The following is a 19,125-nucleotide window of genomic DNA, read 5'->3' as shown; positions in this document are numbered from 1 at the left end:
ACTGCTCTCTGTAAATGAGTACTACAGTTAAACCTCGATGTAACGAAGTCGGTAAAATTCGTAATTTACTTCGTTACATTGAAATTTCGCTACATTGAAATTCGCGGTTATAATGAAGTGTTCATCCCGTGAAGCGTTTCCTGAAAAAGAAAACGTGGCGCGCATACACGGCCGGCGCACTGTTTCTGTTTCTATCGGTGCTTAATCGTCTGTCTACGCGGGCATCAGCGTGATCCGCATGGAGCGTTTTCTTCCCGCAAAAACGCGCCCCGCAAGCCACAGGCGCGCTGACGCAGCCGTGGAGATTACCCGCGCGATGCAGGTAGCTCCAGCGACTGATTCTAACCGCTCGCTGAAACGCAACTCGAGGGGCAAACGAGAGGGGTATGTGAGAAAAAAAGCGGATAACGTGGGCGAAATTTTCACTGTAAAACGTCATTCGCGCCGCTTACGAAAGCGCCCATCAAATATCCTTCGCGGCGGCCTTATCGTCTAAACAGCCAGCATCCCCGAGCGCTTCGAAGATCCCACCATAGGGTGCGCGCCTCCCCATTGGCGAAACCATGGCGAAACTGGTCAGGCTCCTGCCACCGCTGCGCGCAGCACGAGTCACTTCCCGCCGCCAGCACGCAATCGCGGACGCCGGTGTGAAAAAAAATGCGCGTCCAAGGCTCATAAGGATTCACAAATGCTTGCTGGGACGACGAAACCTAACAAGCATGAGTGAACTCGAACGAAGTGCAAAGCGGCGGCTTGCGGTGGCGGCGGCAACGCCAGTGGCGATTAGGCTTACCACCGCGGAGGATATTTGATGGGCGCTTTCGTAAGCTGCACGTGTCACGTTTTACAATGAAAATCTCGCCCACGTTATCCGCTTTTTTTCTCGCACGCCCCTCTCATGCCCCTCGAGTTGCGTTTCAGCGAGAGGTTAGAAGCGGTCGCTGGAGCTACCCGCATCCAGCGGGTGGTCTCCGCGGCTGAGTCAGCGCGCCTGTGGCTTGCGGGGCGCGTTTTGCGTTTTTGCAGGGAGAAAACGCTGCATGCGGTTCACGCTGATGCCGATTAAGCCGTAGACGATTAAGCTCCGACAGAAACAGTGCGCCAGCCGTGTATGCACGCCACGCAGTTTGTGGGCAAGGGACTTAATCAAAGACTCCGTGGCTGGCTGCATCCGCGGCATTGGGCGACCCGTGTCGCCGTTCGCGTTTTATTGGGACCCCATTTCGGCGCTTGCGTCTCCCAAAATCTACTTCTACAACTTAAATATCGTGCCTCGTTCTCCATGAAACTTCGTTACATTGAAATTCCGGCAAACGGGACTTCGTTACACAGAGGGTGAAAATACATGGTGTGCATACACTTGAAGTTACAAAAAATTCCGTGGTTCGTTACATCGAGGGTTTCGTTACATTGAAGTTCGTTACATCGAGGTTTAACTGTATAGCTGAATGCTGAACTCTAACCCGCCGCGGTGGCTCAGTGGCTAAGGTGTTGCGTTGCTGAGCCTTAAGATGTGGGTTGGATCCCAGTCGCAGTGGCCGCTTTAGAGAGCGAAAACGTCCGTTTGTCTAAATTTCGGCGCACATTAAAGATCCCCTGGTGGTCAACATTAATCCAGAGCCCTCCACGACGGAATGCCTCTCCCGACGGAAACCCCACAATCAATCAATGAATGCTGAACTCTATTTTCTCTGTTGTAATCAATGTGCCGTGTAGCTTGACTTTTCAGTGGAGTGCTTGCAAAACAAAAGCAAGGCCTGCTTTCAGGTTTATCCCTTTACATTGCTTGTAACAAACTGTAACCATAAACCCAGTAGGCACTGACGTAGTTATGATTCTGAAAGAAAGAAAAGGGGTGGTGGCGGGACTTACAGCACTGTGTCTTAATCGACTCATCGACAATCTCGTCTTTTGCGTGCAGGCACCCACGGCCACATGAAGTGTGTGTTCAACGGCCAGCTGAAGTCGCAGGATACTGTTCTGATGCACCTGTACAAGCGCATGTTCCCCAAGTGGACGTACGACCCCGAGGTGGAAAAGCCCGCTCCTTACTACAAGGGGCACAGCAAGGAGGATGGTGAAGAATGCAAGGCATTCAGCCTCATGGAGTAAAGTAAAAAAATAAATAAAGCCGTTCCACTCAATGTGAAAGCTGTCGGAAGGGTAGAGCAGTGATTCGCCATAATGGGCTGTGGCGCCGTTATCCGCTCACTCTTACCACCCATCACGCTCTTCGCTGCCCTGTCTCATTCCTATCTTTTGATGAATTCAACGGAGGTTTGTTCAACGCATTTCAAATTTCCCGCCTTCGCAGTGCTCGCGCCGCCCCTGCCTGAAACTGCGCTAGCAGGAGTTCTGTTCTTTTTGTGCTTGCTTTTCCTCCCGCACGTGCCGGCGTTGCACTGCCACTTTTTCTTTCTTGCTATCGTAAAAACCAACCCAACGAACGTTCCTAACTAAATGAATGGGGGGCACTGCCAGTTAATTATGTATATTTTGCCTCAAATGTGCCTGCAGTTTTCTTGGCGCTAAACAACGGGGAGATGTATGACAAGCGTCAGCGGGATGCCGCGCTTGTCCTTTTGGCGCCTCTGTGACAAGCCTCTGGTGTGACAAGCCTCTCTGGGACGCCGCGATGACGGAACGCCATGTGGCTCTACTTGGGTCCAGCGAGCGAGCTACGACGACAAGGCAAGCCCCTAAAGTGCTCCGCACTTAAAAAACGATGGAAAGGTATGGCGCGAGTCGTGTCTGGTCTTTTGTGTTACGCAAAAAGTCTCGATTGATGACTGCCTGGCAAATATTTTGAATGTTTACTTGTTTAAATTGAATGGTTGCTTGTATCCGGTTTGCTCTATTGCATTGTTTGCCATGTGGCACAGAGGTCAACAGTTTTTGGCACGAAAAACAACCTATTTTTATTCACAGTACTTTGGTTCTCAATTCACTGTGCAAAACTTGCCCTACTGGAAAGAATCTGTACGGTGTGCGGGGCCGCGAGGGCGACCATGACCCACATGATGTGGGAGTGCAACGACGCGGAAGCGGGAACGAATATACTACCGCCCCATCTCGCGCGTGCGGTGCGCGAGACGGACAAGGACGCACAGAAAGCCGCCGCGCAGTTTGCGCTGGCGGCGATCACACGCCAGCAGTCGCGGCCGGCACCCCCCTCCTAGCGAGGGAGTGAGAGCCACCGTGACCTTTTAGCCGGCGAGTAAAGATGTTGTTTCCCCCCCCCCCTGTACGAAAGAATCTGTACGACATTGCAACACCCACATGGGATCTGCAGTTTCTTAGGAGCACTACCAAATTTTTGTACAATTTGTTAACATTGTTGCACTCGTGTCAAATTTTAAACCAGTATTCTGGAATTGGTTTTACGCGGCCACTTTCACACTTTCACAGGTTAAAATGTTTCTCTCACAGAAGAAAAAAAATTGTCTGCACATTTAACATTTGATAGAGAAAAATGATTTGCAACCAAATTTGCAGACTGCATTGCTTTCCAGTGGTAGTCCACTGTCTGAAAAGATCTCAATAGATTGCATGACCTAAAAGTGGCGTGTGAAGTGCATACAGAGTTATGTGATCACTGATCACCACTGCAGCTTCTGACCCACTTAGATGGCACTGAGCCTCAAAAGACACACACTAAAGACTTCTTTACTTCTAGTCTGTTTGAGTTACAAGCTCTATGACCTCATATAAGATTCTGCCTTCCCATGACAAGGTTCTCTGTATCGCAAAAAATATTAGTTCTTTATACACCATGCCTGTTTTTGCAATATTTGTCAGAATGGTGCTGTATAGCCTATCGTTTCACATCAGCTTTAAAAGAGAGAAACTGCCACATGAGACACCAGTATAAAAGTTTATTCCTATTTTAGTGACAACATGCAAGGCAGCACAGTACAGTATACAGTACAGTACAGTATACATTTCCAAACAACACCTTCATGTTTGTGAAACATTTTTATAAAGAGAAAAAAATACTAAGTGTTAGCTGCCTAGTCTATGTACAAATTTTTGGGGTATTTCTGTTGAACTGTGTTCATCATACCACTGCACTTATTTTGCCAGTTTGGCAAAAACAGTTTGGATGGTTTTTTTTTAATGCTGCCATTTTTAATCACTCTGCATTATTTACTCGTGTACACACACAGCCTCCCTTGGGTTAAAATGGACTGGCATAACGTGTTCCACAACTCTGAACTTACACCACATAGACTGAAACTGACTCCATATTTGTGCTTAGGATGTGCAAATTTCAAAATTCAGAAACTGTTGGCAACAACCACAGCATTTGTGACGTTAGCCGTGCCATGGTAGCCTCCTGCAGTGTATTGTTCAAACGTGCATGCAAGAGAGAGAGATTCAGCAAAAAGAGATCACGCGCTGAAAATTGCCACCACCAGTGCCTCTGTTCATTTGTCGAGTGATATAACGGAGGTTCAAAAATAATGTGGACGTTTGGTTGTTGGTCTGGCACGTGGGACAAGTTGTTACCAATACAAAGGTGGCTTTGTTCAAATGAGTAGAAACAGTTGGTGAGATAAGACTTGTGGGTGCAGCAAAAGCACCGAAGCTTCAGCTGCTTTTTGAGAGCACAGCACACGACGTGCAACAAGCTGAGGCTTAGCTTGACAGCATGGTTCCTTGCTTTGTTTGCAAGAATCCTTTGGTGTTGTTTCCTTTTCTCGTGTTAAACACACAACATTTTTGTAAGCAGTCGTGAGTCGAGTGGCGTCAAATTCCTAGTGGCACGAGCGATAAGCTGACGAAGGATCCCAGCCTCAACTCAAATTGTTACATGCTACAACTTTTTTTCTCCCGAAATAATGCATAAATCTTGCCCATCACCAACGGCAATTACAGCCACTCATAGAACACTACAATATGAGCTGCAAATATAGCATCAAGTGCTTGCATCATCATTCGATTTCATAATCTTGTAAAAAAAAGTATGTTAACGTGCCATCACAATCTTAATTGACCATACAAATCACATGCCCCAGATTACTCTGGTGTCAGCACTTCATCCAAATCTTTTCTATAGGCTACAGGCAGCAGTACAATATATGGGAGGAACTGTAAATCTCACTACAGTGCTTGAACAGAATAAGAGATAGGATATGCAACAACTTTTTAAAAACAGTAACCATTATCACTATAAACCATCTAAAAACTGCAGTTTCAAAAACAACCAGTTTTTACACAGAACCACAAGGACACGCAATTTCAACATAAAATTGTGTATGTACAACCTGATTGTTATCACTAGAAATACATTTACAAACACTGGCACTCTATGGACAGAACAGTATTATTGTGTACATGCAGTGTCAAGGAACCATCATAAATTGGTTCCCACAACGGAAAATAAAAAATGTGCTACTCATCAAAGTACTTGTACATACAAACAGAAAAAAAATCTAGGCACCATGCAGGCAGTTTGAATTAAGTAAGTGAAGTTCCGGTTACATACAGCACAACTTAATTAGCAGGGCTTCACATAATTGGCATTTAATTTTCATTACGTAGCTAGGCAAATCTTCAAATTGCATAGATTAGGCAGCAAGCCTGTTGGAGGCTACACACTACAAACAGGAAGGCACTTGATAAATGGATTGGTGTGTTAACCGAAATTATACATTTTTTTTTTCTTATTACATAGAATCACAGCAAAGGCCAGAATGCTACAATGGTGTGAACTGTTAAGGTAGCTTAGGGCCTAGGTAGGTATTGTTAGGAACAATCTGTTGCCTTTCTGCATTCTTTTTTATGAATATGAAAGAGTGGGACGGAGCAACCCTAAATTGAAATGGGAATTAACAGAGCACAGGAATTATCTCAATATAGGGGCATTCGATCATGCATCTAAATAGTACATATTCAATCAGATAAGGAATTAAACTGGTCTGATGATGTAGGCTGCTTTTACGCACTGGATTGTCCAGAGTTCATACACTGCCATAACAAAATGTCAGCAGCCACTCAATTGGGCATTTGGTACAAAAATGCCGTTTAGCCATTGCTATAGAAAATCTTGAAACGAATTTTTTCTAGAGTCGGCGCAACACACTATTACTCCGACATTTGTACAGTTCCACGCATAATTGAAATCTCGCTATACGATATCAATGCTAAGTATAGCTATAACACCAGCTATGGATACATACGAGACTTTAACCACAATTGCACCTTAAAGCACCCTTAAAGTTCAAGGGTTGAAGGCACCGGTCAGGTTAGGGTGTGTCCACGTCTTGCCCTTGTTAGTATCCACTGCCAAAGACACCCGGAACGAAGCAATATGTTCGCATGCCACCAGTACCGGCAGCTGCCAGGAATTCCAAACGACCTCAGGGGATGCCCATCTTGTCGAGCAGGCTGTTTGCCCGCTCGTTGAGCCAGCCCCGCTGTTTGGGCAGCAGTCCCTGCACCCAGGATTCAGGCAAGGCCGAGAAGCCATCGCGGCAGCCAAGGAAGGCACCGGCTAGGCAGCAGTTGACACTGCTGTGGCCACCTTGCATCGCCAGCCGACTGATGGTCGACCTGGATGGGGGGGGGGGGGGGGGGGGGGGGGGGGAGAGGGGTGTCGAGCGCCTTATCGCGTCAGAGAACCTGTACTGGGGTTTTAGGGCCAGTTTCCTAACCTCTCTGCTGTAACTCCCTGTTGCAGTTGGTTTCTTACGTTGCACTCACCTGTAATCGGCACACTGCTTGAGAGCAGTGATGCTTGCAGCGAGGGACTTGAATGGGTGACTGCTAGTCTGTTGGTCGTTGAGTTGCAACCTGTAAGGTAAGTCAGCGTGACGTCGTAATTTGGGGTAATTATTCAAACCACCTTGCTAATTTTTACGCAAGACTGCCTGCACATGCTGGAATGATATGATTGAGCAGTGTCTCAGAAGTGCATTAATCTATCAGAGAATTGCAAGCTTAGCAGGCACCCGTCACCCAAGAATGTTTGTATTTGTGAACCACGTTTTAAAAGCTACAAAAGCAATAGGAGATGGAAAGTTGATTGAATGAGTGCAGTGTACAGACTTCCCCCGTTGTGTTGGAGACCCAGAGATTTCACGAGGTAAAACACCCATACGATTTCTAGAATGATGCCTCATTCAATGGTGGTTAAATGAAGAAAAAGAGAGGGGGGGTACCAAAACTTTGCCAGAGCCACACCAGTTTTTTCGTGAATTGTTAGCTGGAGGGTCTGGGTAAAAAACTGAACATGGGAAATCACTTGTTGACAAAAAATATAAGAATCTGACTTTGTGGGGCGTTAGAAAGAGGTGAAAGTGCCACTGAGAGTCGCGATGAACAGGATAATGTGAACCGCTGCGTGCACACAAAAACTCACTCTTCAAAGCCATTCGCTTCAAAACACTTCTTGAAACTTGCGCTGTGGATTTCACTCGTTAGTTGCTTCAACGACAGCTGAAGCACTGTTTGGAGTAACCTGTCAACATCCAGGTTATTGTAGAGGTTGTGCTGGCCCTGTAAAAGGAGACATCCAAATAAGACTAGAAGATGCTACATCCATCACCATTACTTACAATTTTATGGTTATTTCATGTAATGCATGAACCACATTCTCCACTGTTATTGTTCTGTTTTTATGTAAACATTTTTAAAGTGCAATATGTTAAGAAGCATCAGATAAAAAAAATGCTCTCAAGTTAAAGAACATTTGGCTGAAATTTCAATTGAATAAATTTTGGAACTATTTGCAAGTGTTTGTTGGCTGCCAGCTTTTACACAAAGTGTTGCTGTTTACATGAGTAGTGTTGATCAGAGCAATTTCTAGCATTGTGCTTAGGTCTGCAGTGCCAAGAGGCCATGAGGCAGCAATGAGCGCATTATGCAGCTCCTGGTGCCTTTGTATGGAGCCCTTAATAACAGCTGGCACGCTACCCATATACTGATTTCTCCAGCAAGCAAAACCCAAAACTTTTAGCGACATGCAGAAATCTGTGCCTTTGCAATGGAGATCAGTGCTGCCATGTTGATAAGTATACTCGCATTGACGAACAGGAAAAAATTGGAATGAGTCCCACCAGTGTGCTCATGTGGCGAAAAGCTGGATGCTCTGATGCCAAGCATACTACTCGTGGTGCAGCAAGTTGGAAATGTCATAGAACCCCGGGACTGCTGACACAATTTTTTTTACCGCCAGCTGAAATTCAAGCGAAAACCACAACAAAGGAGTGCCGAGCACTGCAAAACCTTAGACCGACATGCACAGTTCAATGACGTATCGGGCGGGGGGGGGGGGGGGAAATGGCTCAATGGTATTCCATACAAGGCCTTTCCAGTTTTGAAACAGGCATGCAGAGATGCTGTCTAAAAATTCTGTCAAAAAATGCTGTCAAAAAATTCAGAAAAATTGCAGGGGGGAAAAAATGCGTGCCAATCCACCCTGTGAAACTGCTTGGAAAGCGGAGCTGTAAACAACACCCACAACGATTGCCCTTGCGACATCACTTGAATTCACACATGTGGCTCTACAAATAGTGAAACCAGAAACAAGTGAAATCCACTTAACCACACCCTTTATTACTTTCAAGAGATATTCTTTGCCAAGGTTAAATCAATGCATGATTCATGAACGGTGGCTGGTTGAGCTGTATTGGTGAAGCACACATGTGTGGAAACTTTTTTTTTTTTTTTTTTGTAAAATTAAAGGAAGCTCAAACCCAGTGTTAAACGATCTCACTTCTGTTTCTGCTGCTGCCGACAGAGGCGACGAGATCGGCAGCAGAGACGGAGAAGTGAGATGCCATGCGTTGGTGTGAGCTTATAACTCCTAGTGCATACGCAAGGCGAGCACACGGACGCTATACATGCCATGAGTGGAGTGCACAGCGGCGTGAGAGGCTGCGTGACGCAATCATGTGGCATTCAGCGAGAATGCAGGGGGTAAACACGCAGATGTGATCGGTGAGTACACCGTCTGTCTCCCCCATCTCCGCATGGGCTCATAGCTCAATCAGTAAGACAATTAGCTCTTGCTCCATTTCTCTATTCGTTCCAGGTTCGATTCCTGGCGGTGCCAGTAACTTCTTGTATTTGTTTGCGGGAGTTTTCTGTTGAAACCAATGGTTGCGACAGAACCTTTGGGGGTAGAGGTAAAAAAAAAAGCTTCGCTTTAAAAAAAAAAAACTTATCTTGACGACTCTGGCTCGTGCCAGTGCGTCATGTTCGCACACCACTCTGCAAGGAGTGGCGGTGGATGGTGCCCAGGAAGAATGATGATGATGATGATGATGATCAATTACCTCATAGCTAAAGCTATCAGCATGGGTACATGCAGGAGCTGATGAGCAAGAAGCTAAATAAGACAACCACGTTCACGAAAGGCCAACTCAAAAGGGCAAAGGAGCACCTACAAGTTTAATCAGCTAGAACACAAAACATTCTGTGCGTCTCACTCTTTGTCAACATGATCAAAATTGTTTCTTAGTGTTGTAAAAAGCTGCATCAGAGTAGAACAAGGTAACGCACCTGCAGTATAGTTGCCAGGGTTGTCGATATGGCCACGGATGCAGCCTTGCATTGTTCCTCTGGGTGAGTGGCCAGGCAGATTCGCACAGAGTTGGATGCAACCTCCGACAAGTTGTGGAACACTGGGATGCCTGCGCAGTGCAGTAGGTTGTACAACAGACTGCAGCTGCTAATAAAACAAAGTGTGCATAAGCGGCACAAGTTTCACGCAGTGTGGTATTCCCAGTAATCGTCTACGGTTCTCAGATGTAGAGAGGAGCTTTTCGCAGAATTTATGTCTGACTTTCTGGTTAAGACACTGGGCTTATAGGTCACAACATCCCCACATCAGTGTTAAATCACTGACCAAGCCAACAAAAAAAAAATTAAATGCAACTACTTCTCCAGAGCTCACTTGGTCGGAATGTTAAAAGGTAATGTTATACTGCATTTCGCAGACACAGAAATGATCTAGCACAGTTAATCTGCAAGTCTCTATCACCTTGGTTCAGCACATCGTTTTCAAATCATAAAGCAGGTAAAGGCATGGCTGAGAAGTTCTTCACTTTTCTTTGACTCGGTCACAGAAAGAGTCGCACTGATTTCACAGCCTCACATTTATCTCGGTACTAAACCGGACATATGTTGCTTCAGTACCACCAGAAGGCCGAACGCAACACGAAGCTTGAAAACCTTTCAAGGAAAAGTGTGTATACTATGTTTACACAGTAAAAGGTATGTTAATTTTGGCTTTGACACACCTTGAAATAGTGCCAAGGTATCTCATGTGTCTGCAAACAGAAGGTCAAAGCCCAAATGCTTGAATACGACCACAGAGTGCTCCTTCCTTTTTTTTTTTTTTTTTTCCCCTCATGACACGTGCATGCTCAGCATTTAGGCACCTCACTTCGCTTTGCAATGCGTAAATGGAAGCGAGAGCAGACCACAATGAATCGGCAGACCCCCGCCCACCTAGTGCGATAGCCCTGGTCAGGGAGCCATTGTCAACCAGAACTGGATCACTGCTGTCATGTGGCTTGCCAATGCCATTGTTGCTGGCAGGCTGGCTCCTCTGGAAGACCTGCAGTGCCACCTGGTGGGGGCTATTTACATAGCCTTCCTCCTGAAGAACCTGTTGGAAAAAGAAAAAAGAAAGTTTTTGTTCCAAGTCACAGCTTGCAATTGGCATGTGCCAGGGTAATGCCTTTTCTGCTAAGTAAACTATAATTGACTCAGATCTGTGCTACAAAAGCAGGCTTGTTATTGTAATACCCTTCCAAAACTGCAGGGCCAAGTACATTCTAACAGGTAGTTTAGTGAAAAATGTGGAAGCATACTTTTCCTGGCCCCACCATAGATCGGCGTACTATATTGTTTACTAAGGCCTGTGCACTTTTTTGCACAAAGTACCGCAAATCTACGATTAATTGCAGGCACATCTCACTTGCTTTCACGGATGTTTTTTGGTGATATCTTCTTTTTTGCCTTAAAAACTCGTTTTCTTTTTTTTTTTTTCATTATGTTTCTTCCTTTTGCATCCTGCCTTCACACATAATTTCCCCATACACTGCCATTGAGTCAAAGCAACTGGGCAAGTGTGAAGGAGAAAATGTTTTCTTTTTTAGGTCCACAATTTATAAATTGTGAACCTCAGTTCTGATAGTTTCATTTTCTGACTTTTACTTCTCAGCTGTTGCCACTTTGGTAATAACTGCCCCTCGCTCATTGCTGTGCAAGCGTGACCAGCACTGTGCGACGCTATTAGGTACAAACCTTGCACATCACAGCAGTCAACCTACTGGATCACGTGAAGCGATTCTGCTGTAGGTCGAGCATATTTATGGAAACTGCCACTTAATAAAGGAATGCTCTACATGTACTACAGCATTTGACCATGGGAGCGCGCTTCTGTTAGCCAGTCGTGCTGCGGACTTACTCCCTGTAACTGGCTGCAATGGAGGTGCCACTAACCAGTTTTGTAAGGTCAGACAGCAGGAAACCTTCGGTGTCTCCAAGTTCAGGCACACCGGATCGTTTCCAAGATACCAGCCGTTTGGCAAAGTCAAGCTCATCGACGACACCAGCCCACCGCAGGAGCGAATCCAACACCAAGAACTGCAGCACATGTGAAGTCACAAGAAGAAATAAATTGCAAAAGAGCAAGTTGAATGCTTGTACGTAGGCTACATTCATCGTAAGCTCCAAAATCTGGCAGCTTGGCAACTGTAGTCGCGCACTGATGCTGCAGGATCTACATAAGGGAAAAAAAGTAACCTAAACTATCTAACTTTCTTTTCCCCTTTCTTGTAAGAGATTGCTTTGCACCATTTGACTCACTTTGTGAAGGAAAGAGACCGATACTACGGCCCCATATCCACTGCTGGAACCTGGTGTTTACCCACTATGAGCCCTGTGCCCCAGAGGTGTTCATGCATGCGGTGCAAGTGATGGGCAGGTACTATTGTGATAAACTGAAATATGAACAATGGAACGCGTGGCTTTCAGTACATGCTGCGCATTCTGGCGACTGGCCACGTATGCACAGTACGAACAAGTTACGAGAGTTCGTGTCCAACCTTGATATGGAAAGACCATAGTATTTCCATTGTCCGTTGGGCGCTCAGCTCGAAATACAAATAAAGGAATATCGCTGCATGCGTCGTTTTCACTCATCGCCGCAACAAAGGTAGATAACGGTTGCGTGAGCCGGCGCTGAATGCGGTGGGAAGGCAAAACAAAACCCTCGCACGCCGGACGACGGTGTTTCCATATCAACGATGAACGTAACGTCTTGTAACGTGTTCCTACAGGGCATACGCGGCCTGCCGCCAGGATGCGCGGCATGTACTGAAAGCCACACGCTCCGTTGTTCATATTTCAATTTATCACGATAGTACATAATAAATCGTTCATGTCAGCATCAGACCCGCCACTGTGGCTCAGTGGCTAAGGCGTTGTGCTACTGAGCCCGTATCCAGGTCCGATCTCGACTGTGGTGGCTTCAGGTGAAGGTGAAAAGTGAAAACGTCCATGTGTCAAGATTTCGGCACATGTTAAAGAGACACAGGTGGTGAAAATTAATCCGGACTCCTCTGCTACACCATGCCTCATTAACTATTTACTTCGTTGCTGGAAAATTCAGCATTTCTTATTTTGATCTGTGGTCATCCAAGTTACGCATAACATCCTGTATGGAAACAGAATCTTTATTAACTTTAGCTAATTCTCTGAAGTATAAACACACCTGCAGTCATCATTGATTTCATACTTTCACCTTGTGGTTTAGAGTTGTTAAAATTTAAGCCAACGTCGAACCAAAAGTCATGACTTCACATGAAATACAGCGTATTCAAAAATATTGAAGGGAATGTTCGACTACTCGATACAAGCAAGGATTCAATGTGTTCAGAGTGCAGTCATAGACAAATGAAACGCGATGATGAAAACATGAACCAGTACACAAAATAGCGTGATTTCTTTCCATGCAGGTCAAATTGACGCGTGGATAATTACAGTCACAAAGTTGGGAAATGTGGCTATCCAAATATACCAATAACGCGCCATTATTTGACCTCTACGGAGAGTATTTTTCAACTTTGCGTGTTCAGGTTCATATTTTTGTGTTCACATTTCATTCGTCCATGACTGTACATATTTTGAGATTTAAAAATTCAAACTCGCTTTCATGTAAATGAATCGAAGGCACACTAAAGCACCACACCCCCTTTTCTCTTATGTGGGTCAGCACGTTTCAAAGTGCAAATGCGAGTTTGCGTTCCAAGAAACAGTGATACTATCTGGGCACAGGGACAAGTTGACACGTGAGATTATCGAGGCATATAATAAAAGAAAAAAGGGGGTGTGCTGCTTTAGTGTGCCTTCGATTCATTTACATGAAAGTGAGTTTGAATTTTTAAATCGCTCCTTAGCGTAAATATAAAACACGCGCCTTCATCTACACAGTTTGTTCATGCCTCTCACATCTTGGAAATCACACGATGTATTGTGACGCATGTGTGATGTGTGGTCACGTGGGTTTAGGTTGTAGTACTTAAATGTGTGCCTGTTCTAAAAAAAAACTCAGTTGTGAGTCAGCGCTGTGGTTTATTGTCTCTTAGTGTCTGTGTGTAAGTGCGCTACCATCACGATGTTCCATTAAGTTTAGGTCACGTTGTTTCGCTTACCATTTGATCAGCATTGCATGTCCAGTCTCCCTGCTTCCACCGCACCCGATGCTCGTCCCTCCTAATGGATGCATACTCCAGGCATTGGGGGTCATAGTAGAAAGCACATTCATCCGCAGTCATAAACTCGGTGGCGAGCCCTATCGCATCGCCAATAGCAGCGCCATACAGCAACCCTGCAAAGGAGACATTCGAGGCCCCAAATGAGGCAATGCATTTACAGTGAAATCTCATTACACCTTAAACCGTACCTGCATAAGCCTAGTTTCATTGTATAGGTAGTTAAGCTGAATCCCCGACTCGGTTTCCCTTTAACCTAATGCGTTCGGATAAACTGTAGTGCCGGTTAGTACGTACTTTCTTTGCATCCCCGTCAGGTACTTAACGAGGTTTCCTGTACTATGAAAAATGCTCAGATCACTTACAAGTGCAGCAAAACGGGAGACAAATCTGTCTGCAAGACTTGCAATAAAGTGAAAGCTAAAATAATACCACCACTGCATGGATGGTTGCGATAACTTATCGCAGTGCAAACAATTAATGCACAAAACCTCCTATAGAGCTCAAGTGCTGTGTAGTATCGGCGTCAAATGAAACGCGAACACGAAAATATGAATCAGACCGTGCAAAATTGAAAAATACTGTTCGCAGAGTTCATATAATGGCTTGCTATTGGTATGTTTGGAAATCCACTTTTGCCAACTTTGTTTTTGTAACTAAGCCACTAAGCCACACATCATTTTGGCTTGTATGGAAAGAAATCGCGCTATTTGTGTGTTCAGGTTCATATTTTCGTGTTCGCGTTTCATTTGACACCGATAGTACATAGTGAAATTGTTTATACGGCGCACACAAAAGTGTAGTTTGATGAGCACAGCCCTAGATGAACCAAATGTTGCTGAGACATACACTGTCTGTTTTTCTCATCTCTAAAGCCTGGTGTGAATAGGGAACAACTGAGTGCACCTGTTATCCTGTCGGTCAGAATGTTGGGCTCCAACTTCGTGGCACCTATCGGTGGAAGCAGCGGGGTCTTGATGCGACTTGCAGTGTTCACGGTGTCGGTCTGTATCTGCAAGTACTGCGCTTGCGCCGAGTGCAGGTTTGGCACCGAGGTTGCTACAAGGTTTCCACGTACTCTCGGGAACTGGTTGCGTTCAACAGCACGTAGCGTTGGCTTCTCTTGAATGTAGACCGACTTTCGCAAGTGCTGCAGGGTTACGTCGGAGCCTTTTTCGCAGACGGTGACTGGTGGGCTCGTAATGTCCACATTCCCAGAGGCGAGAAGCGTTCTTAAGTTTGGAAGCTTGCCCAGTGACTTAGGGAGGGAAGCCAGCTTATTGTGACTCACGTTAAGTTTGGCCAAGGTTGTGATCTTTCCCAGATTGTCGGGCAGCTGCGTGATGCAGTTGTGGGAAAGATCCAACTTTTGCAACACCTTTAAGTAGACGATCGTTTCTGGTATAGCCTCGAGCTGGTTAAAGGATATTAGCAACTCTTCGAGGTGAAAGAGGTAGCCGATGCTGTCCGGCAATGACTTTAGACGGTTGTAGCTGAGGTCCAGCACGCGGAGGTGAGGTAGTCTAAACGGTATCTCGGGGGGCAGTGTCGTAAGCTCGTTGAATGACACATTGAGGGTTTCGTATAACGAAACCGCGTCCCTAAGACCCCATGGTAAGTCCGTAAGACTCTTTTCACTGTGTTCGCCGTTGATGTGCTGTAAAAACGATGAAAGAATATCAGGAATGCACTACACAGGACGCATATTTCTGACAATGGAGCTCAATGCAGAAGTGTATTATACCTTGTGAAAAGAGCGGTCGTCTACTTTGACGCTGAGATCAAGGTCTCTGTTGAGCAAATCCGGCGGCGCTACGCTCTCGTGCGTTTCGGCGTTTCCCATTCTGGCAGCTCCGAAACAGCCGGTCTAGAACAAATTAGTTTTGTACAAAAAAAAAATTGTAAAGCGCCCTCGAGCTGGACACATATGTTCCGCTGCGCGCAAACAATGCGTGCTAAAATCTCGCGGGAACATCGGCGTGACGTTTAATAACAGAACTCACGTTTGCTAGCTGACGACGAGTATGGAGAACAGCTGAGGGCGAATGGCCTGGCTTCTGTGCATCATTAAAAGCTGCCGCTTGTGTGGTTGCCTAATGCTTGCACACTCCAAAAAACGATCTGGTGTGAGCACACTGTGTTTCGCTTCGTTTTATACGGTAAGTATATATATTAACCAACATCTGTCTTGCACGGAAATCGCTGCAGCTGCCAACGCAGCAAGTGTGCAGACGAATTCTGAAGTGCGCGTTACGGAGTTGCCAGCGTTACTCTCATCAATCTGTAGCGCATTCAAGATGCTGCGTTGTACATTTAAAACAAATATAATCAGTTTATCTGCCAATTTTGGCGTAACGTATTGTATGTATATATAAAAAAATCAACCCAATGCTCTTTCCTTTAGGCCGCGGCGGTGCTGCAGTACAGGAGGTGGCGCCACAATTGCGCATTAATGGCGGCGTACACAAGTTTTTCGAGTTTTTCAATGTTTCTCACACTGCCGCGTCGGCTGATCTCTGTTTAATGTGTGGCATTTTTATGTATACATTGCGACAGATTTCACCATGGGTGTTGTAAGGTATGAAGGCTTATACAACCGCGCCGTCTTGTTCTGTCGCAGTTCTGACTTAATATCCTCTTTCGCTACCCGCAGCATTCATCAGTTCCCGATTCCCGAAGGCAAAAGTGGTCAGCAAGCTACAGAGCTTCTCCAGAAGCGCCTAGAAACGTTAGGGGCCGTTCGGGAGGGAATATTTACCGTGGACTGTGAGACCTACTACAGTGCGCCTACGAGCAGTAAGTAAAATGGGTTCGTGTTTGCATTAAACTTTGTGCCTGGCGAGTTCTGGCTGCAAGCCGGTCTAGACGAGCTCTTCATGAATCACTCTTTTGTCCAGACATATAACAGCTATTTAATGGCGTTGACGTTCTCTAATGTCTCCGTACAGATCCGAGCCGCTCCGTAAACATCATCCATGACACGGAGCACCCGGCGACGTGCTTCGCTCTGCTGGACACCGGCATGTGCCTTGTTGCGGACATAACTTTCGACATGCTTATGCTCAAGATGGCCGGTATTTATACTTCCAAGAAGTCCACCAAAATCGAGTCTAGGGGTCCTCGTTACGAGATCGCCGACTTCCTCGTCAAGGTTGGCAGTGTCTGCATGGGACCAAGCTTTCGGGGCATACTCGTTGAGGTGAGCATTACCCGGCTTCTCTGGCTATCTTGAGTGTTGTCCCGTAGTGGTACCTCGGAGTGATTTCCTCAACCTGAGGTGGATGACGTACGAAGGTCGTTTGTGTGAGGCAATCAGTGAAGAGCGTACAATCTTTACAACGCATGAATTTTGATAGGCTGGCAAGAGCGTGCAGGCTATACCTCGTAGCTGCCACCGATTCCTGAAACCTTTTGCGCTGCGAGTACCTTGTGCCAAGATGTAAACAAAGCTTGGCTGCATCTGACATCTGTGTTGAAAGTCACATCATATTTATGCATACAGTAAACCGTCATGACGAAATGGCTTTATGCGAAATCTTGATTATTCGGTGTTTTATTATCCCCAGTGCAGTGCAATGCGAGCGAACCACCTCCGCTTTTAACGAATTATTGCTTATCCTCAGTATTCAATGGCGTGGAATGCATGCAGGCAACCAAGTGTGCGCCGCCATATCTGTGGCCAAGCGTCTATTGCTAGGCGATGTTGCGCGCACGGCCCGCAGATCAGGCACCCCTCTTCTCCTCCATGCAACCGTGTGAGTGCGCCCGTGGCTTCCGCGATTTGCTGCCGGCGGCGCGCCGCCGGTAGTCGATCGCGAAGGCCACGGTGCGCCGCCGTCACTCGTTACGTCGAGCTCCGCGGGATGGCGGCACTTGTTCGTGCTAAGCACGACTGTGAAACACATGACTGTGTTTCACGTTACGAACTCTTTGCCGAACACAAAGTATTGCGTCGAGTTCACTGTGAGTGCGATTAATAACATCTCTGTTGGCGCCACAGTTTAGAATCGGATTGGAACGGAGCAGGTGACGCACGTCGGTGTCTTTTTTCTTCGGCGTGCGGCCGCAGTGGCCCAGGCTGCGCCGTGTCCGTGGCGCATCGGCCATGTCTGTGGCCGTTTCCAGTGTTGCTAAGCGAAGAAATTGACCGCTAAACTTTACAACGAATACCGTCTATAGCGAAATCAGTTTCCTGTCCCAAACACTTCATTATAATGGGGATTTACTGTATGTAGTCTAGGCATGCAGCCTTGTTGAATATGTGGGGCTCTTGGGGGTGACCTCGCCAATACTCCGGCGTAGGCCACCACACTAGCTCCCAGCGTGTCAGCCACGTGGGTCCCCGCACCTACGGCAGCCCAGGGAGGTTTGCCGATATGAGAACACAGTAGACAATTGTGCCAAAACAACCGTTTATTTGGGAACTCCCAAAGCTTGCGAGCACAAAAATCGACGGTGTTCATGAATCACGCCATCTTGGTCATGATCGCAAATGGGAGGCATGCACTCAAGGCATGCTTCAACAGTTCCCACCTGAGATACATGGTCCGCCGCCACCATGCTGTTCCGCCACTCGCTCCCAGACCGGACCTCCGATCACACTCTCCCTGTCTTCTGTGCGCACATCTTCGTGCAGCCAGCGGTGCCTGCTCTCTGGGCGCGGACCAACGAACCAGCGAAGTGCCGGACTGGTTTCAGCGCCTCGCGTCTGTCCCCGAAGCGTGCACCGGCTTGGGATTGCATGTCACGGTTCTGCACGATTCCCACAGCCTTAACCATTGTTTCAAGCTGTGTGTTTGTGTCGTTTTTAAGACCGCTACCCTTTTGACGATTTTTTTTCTTACAGGTGGAGTACTTACCATGTGTGGTACCATCCAATTGTTGGGACTTGATGCGCGAGTTTCTCCAAGGCTTTATGGGCTCGGCCGTTCAGGGTCCTCCGCAGTACCTTCAGGGTCGAATGAACGAACTCTACAACCCTGTGGACACTGTCCAACAATACATGGAACACTTCAACAATTTCAGAAGGGCCTCCACAACACCCATAGCAGCACCCGCAAAGTAAACATTGTCATTTTCTCACATGTGCTCTTTTTTTCTCTCTCTCATTTATTGGAGCCAGCAAGCGTTATACTTCACTTGTACTTAGCTCATGGATGTACTTCATCTTTCTGTTGCAAAGGCAGCAGCAGTAGTGTGGGGACAGGCAGCAGATCCAAGCATCATCCTCAAACGCAGTCATGCTGCCTCTTGGTACAGGGAGCAAATTGTAGCAACTGATACGAGTGAATATAAGGTTTTTCTTGTCATTACACCTGCTAATTCCTAATGACCAACAAAGCTGCTTTGTTTTAAGTGCAGAGCACTTTAGGGGATCGCCTTGTTGTCGTAGCTC

The 19,125-nt window shown here is 46.4% G+C and overlaps 3 protein-coding genes across 4 annotated transcripts in view; 2 read left to right on the top strand and 1 right to left on the bottom strand.

Moving 5' to 3' along the window:
* The window catches only part of Tsr1 (Tsr1 ribosome assembly factor), a 45,579-nt gene extending 43,427 nt beyond the window's left edge, over positions 1–2,152 (top strand). For both annotated transcript variants that reach the window (XM_077685571.1, XM_077685572.1), the window contains exon 21: positions 1,922–2,152. In XM_077685571.1, coding sequence (XP_077541697.1) covers positions 1,922–2,112 — 191 coding nt within the window. In that variant the 3' untranslated portion in view covers positions 2,113–2,152. The remainder of the gene's footprint in view (positions 1–1,921) is intronic.
* A 1,707-nt stretch (positions 2,153–3,859) lies between these two features.
* LOC144153845 (uncharacterized) lies at positions 3,860–15,998 on the bottom strand. Its single transcript, XM_077685573.1, has 10 exons — positions 15,734–15,998; positions 15,475–15,597; positions 14,637–15,387; positions 13,671–13,846; positions 11,458–11,601; positions 10,459–10,618; positions 9,508–9,638; positions 7,364–7,500; positions 6,706–6,795; positions 3,860–6,555 (listed from the first exon to the last, which is right to left on the bottom strand). Exons 2-10 carry the CDS (start codon positions 15,571–15,573, stop codon positions 6,363–6,365), a joined length of 1,881 nt encoding a protein of 626 aa, XP_077541699.1. The 5' UTR covers positions 15,574–15,597; positions 15,734–15,998; the 3' UTR covers positions 3,860–6,362.
* A 149-nt stretch (positions 15,999–16,147) lies between these two features.
* Positions 16,148–18,814, top strand: Med20 (Mediator complex subunit 20). The gene is made up of 4 exons (XM_077685575.1): positions 16,148–16,308; positions 16,384–16,526; positions 16,679–16,929; positions 18,577–18,814. Exons 1-4 carry the CDS (start codon positions 16,295–16,297, stop codon positions 18,793–18,795), a joined length of 627 nt encoding a protein of 208 aa, XP_077541701.1. The 5' UTR covers positions 16,148–16,294; the 3' UTR covers positions 18,796–18,814.
* The last annotated feature ends 311 nt before the right edge of the window (positions 18,815–19,125 follow it).

The sequence above is a fragment of the Haemaphysalis longicornis genome, unplaced genomic scaffold (assembly GCF_048455015.1).
Source record: "Haemaphysalis longicornis isolate Haplotype H1 unplaced genomic scaffold, Haemaphysalis longicornis Haplotype H1 scaffold_9, whole genome shotgun sequence".
Lineage (NCBI taxonomy): Eukaryota > Metazoa > Arthropoda > Arachnida > Ixodida > Ixodidae > Haemaphysalis > Haemaphysalis longicornis.
Note: the sequence above shows the minus strand (reverse complement) of the source record. Positions and strands in the feature narration are given on the sequence as shown.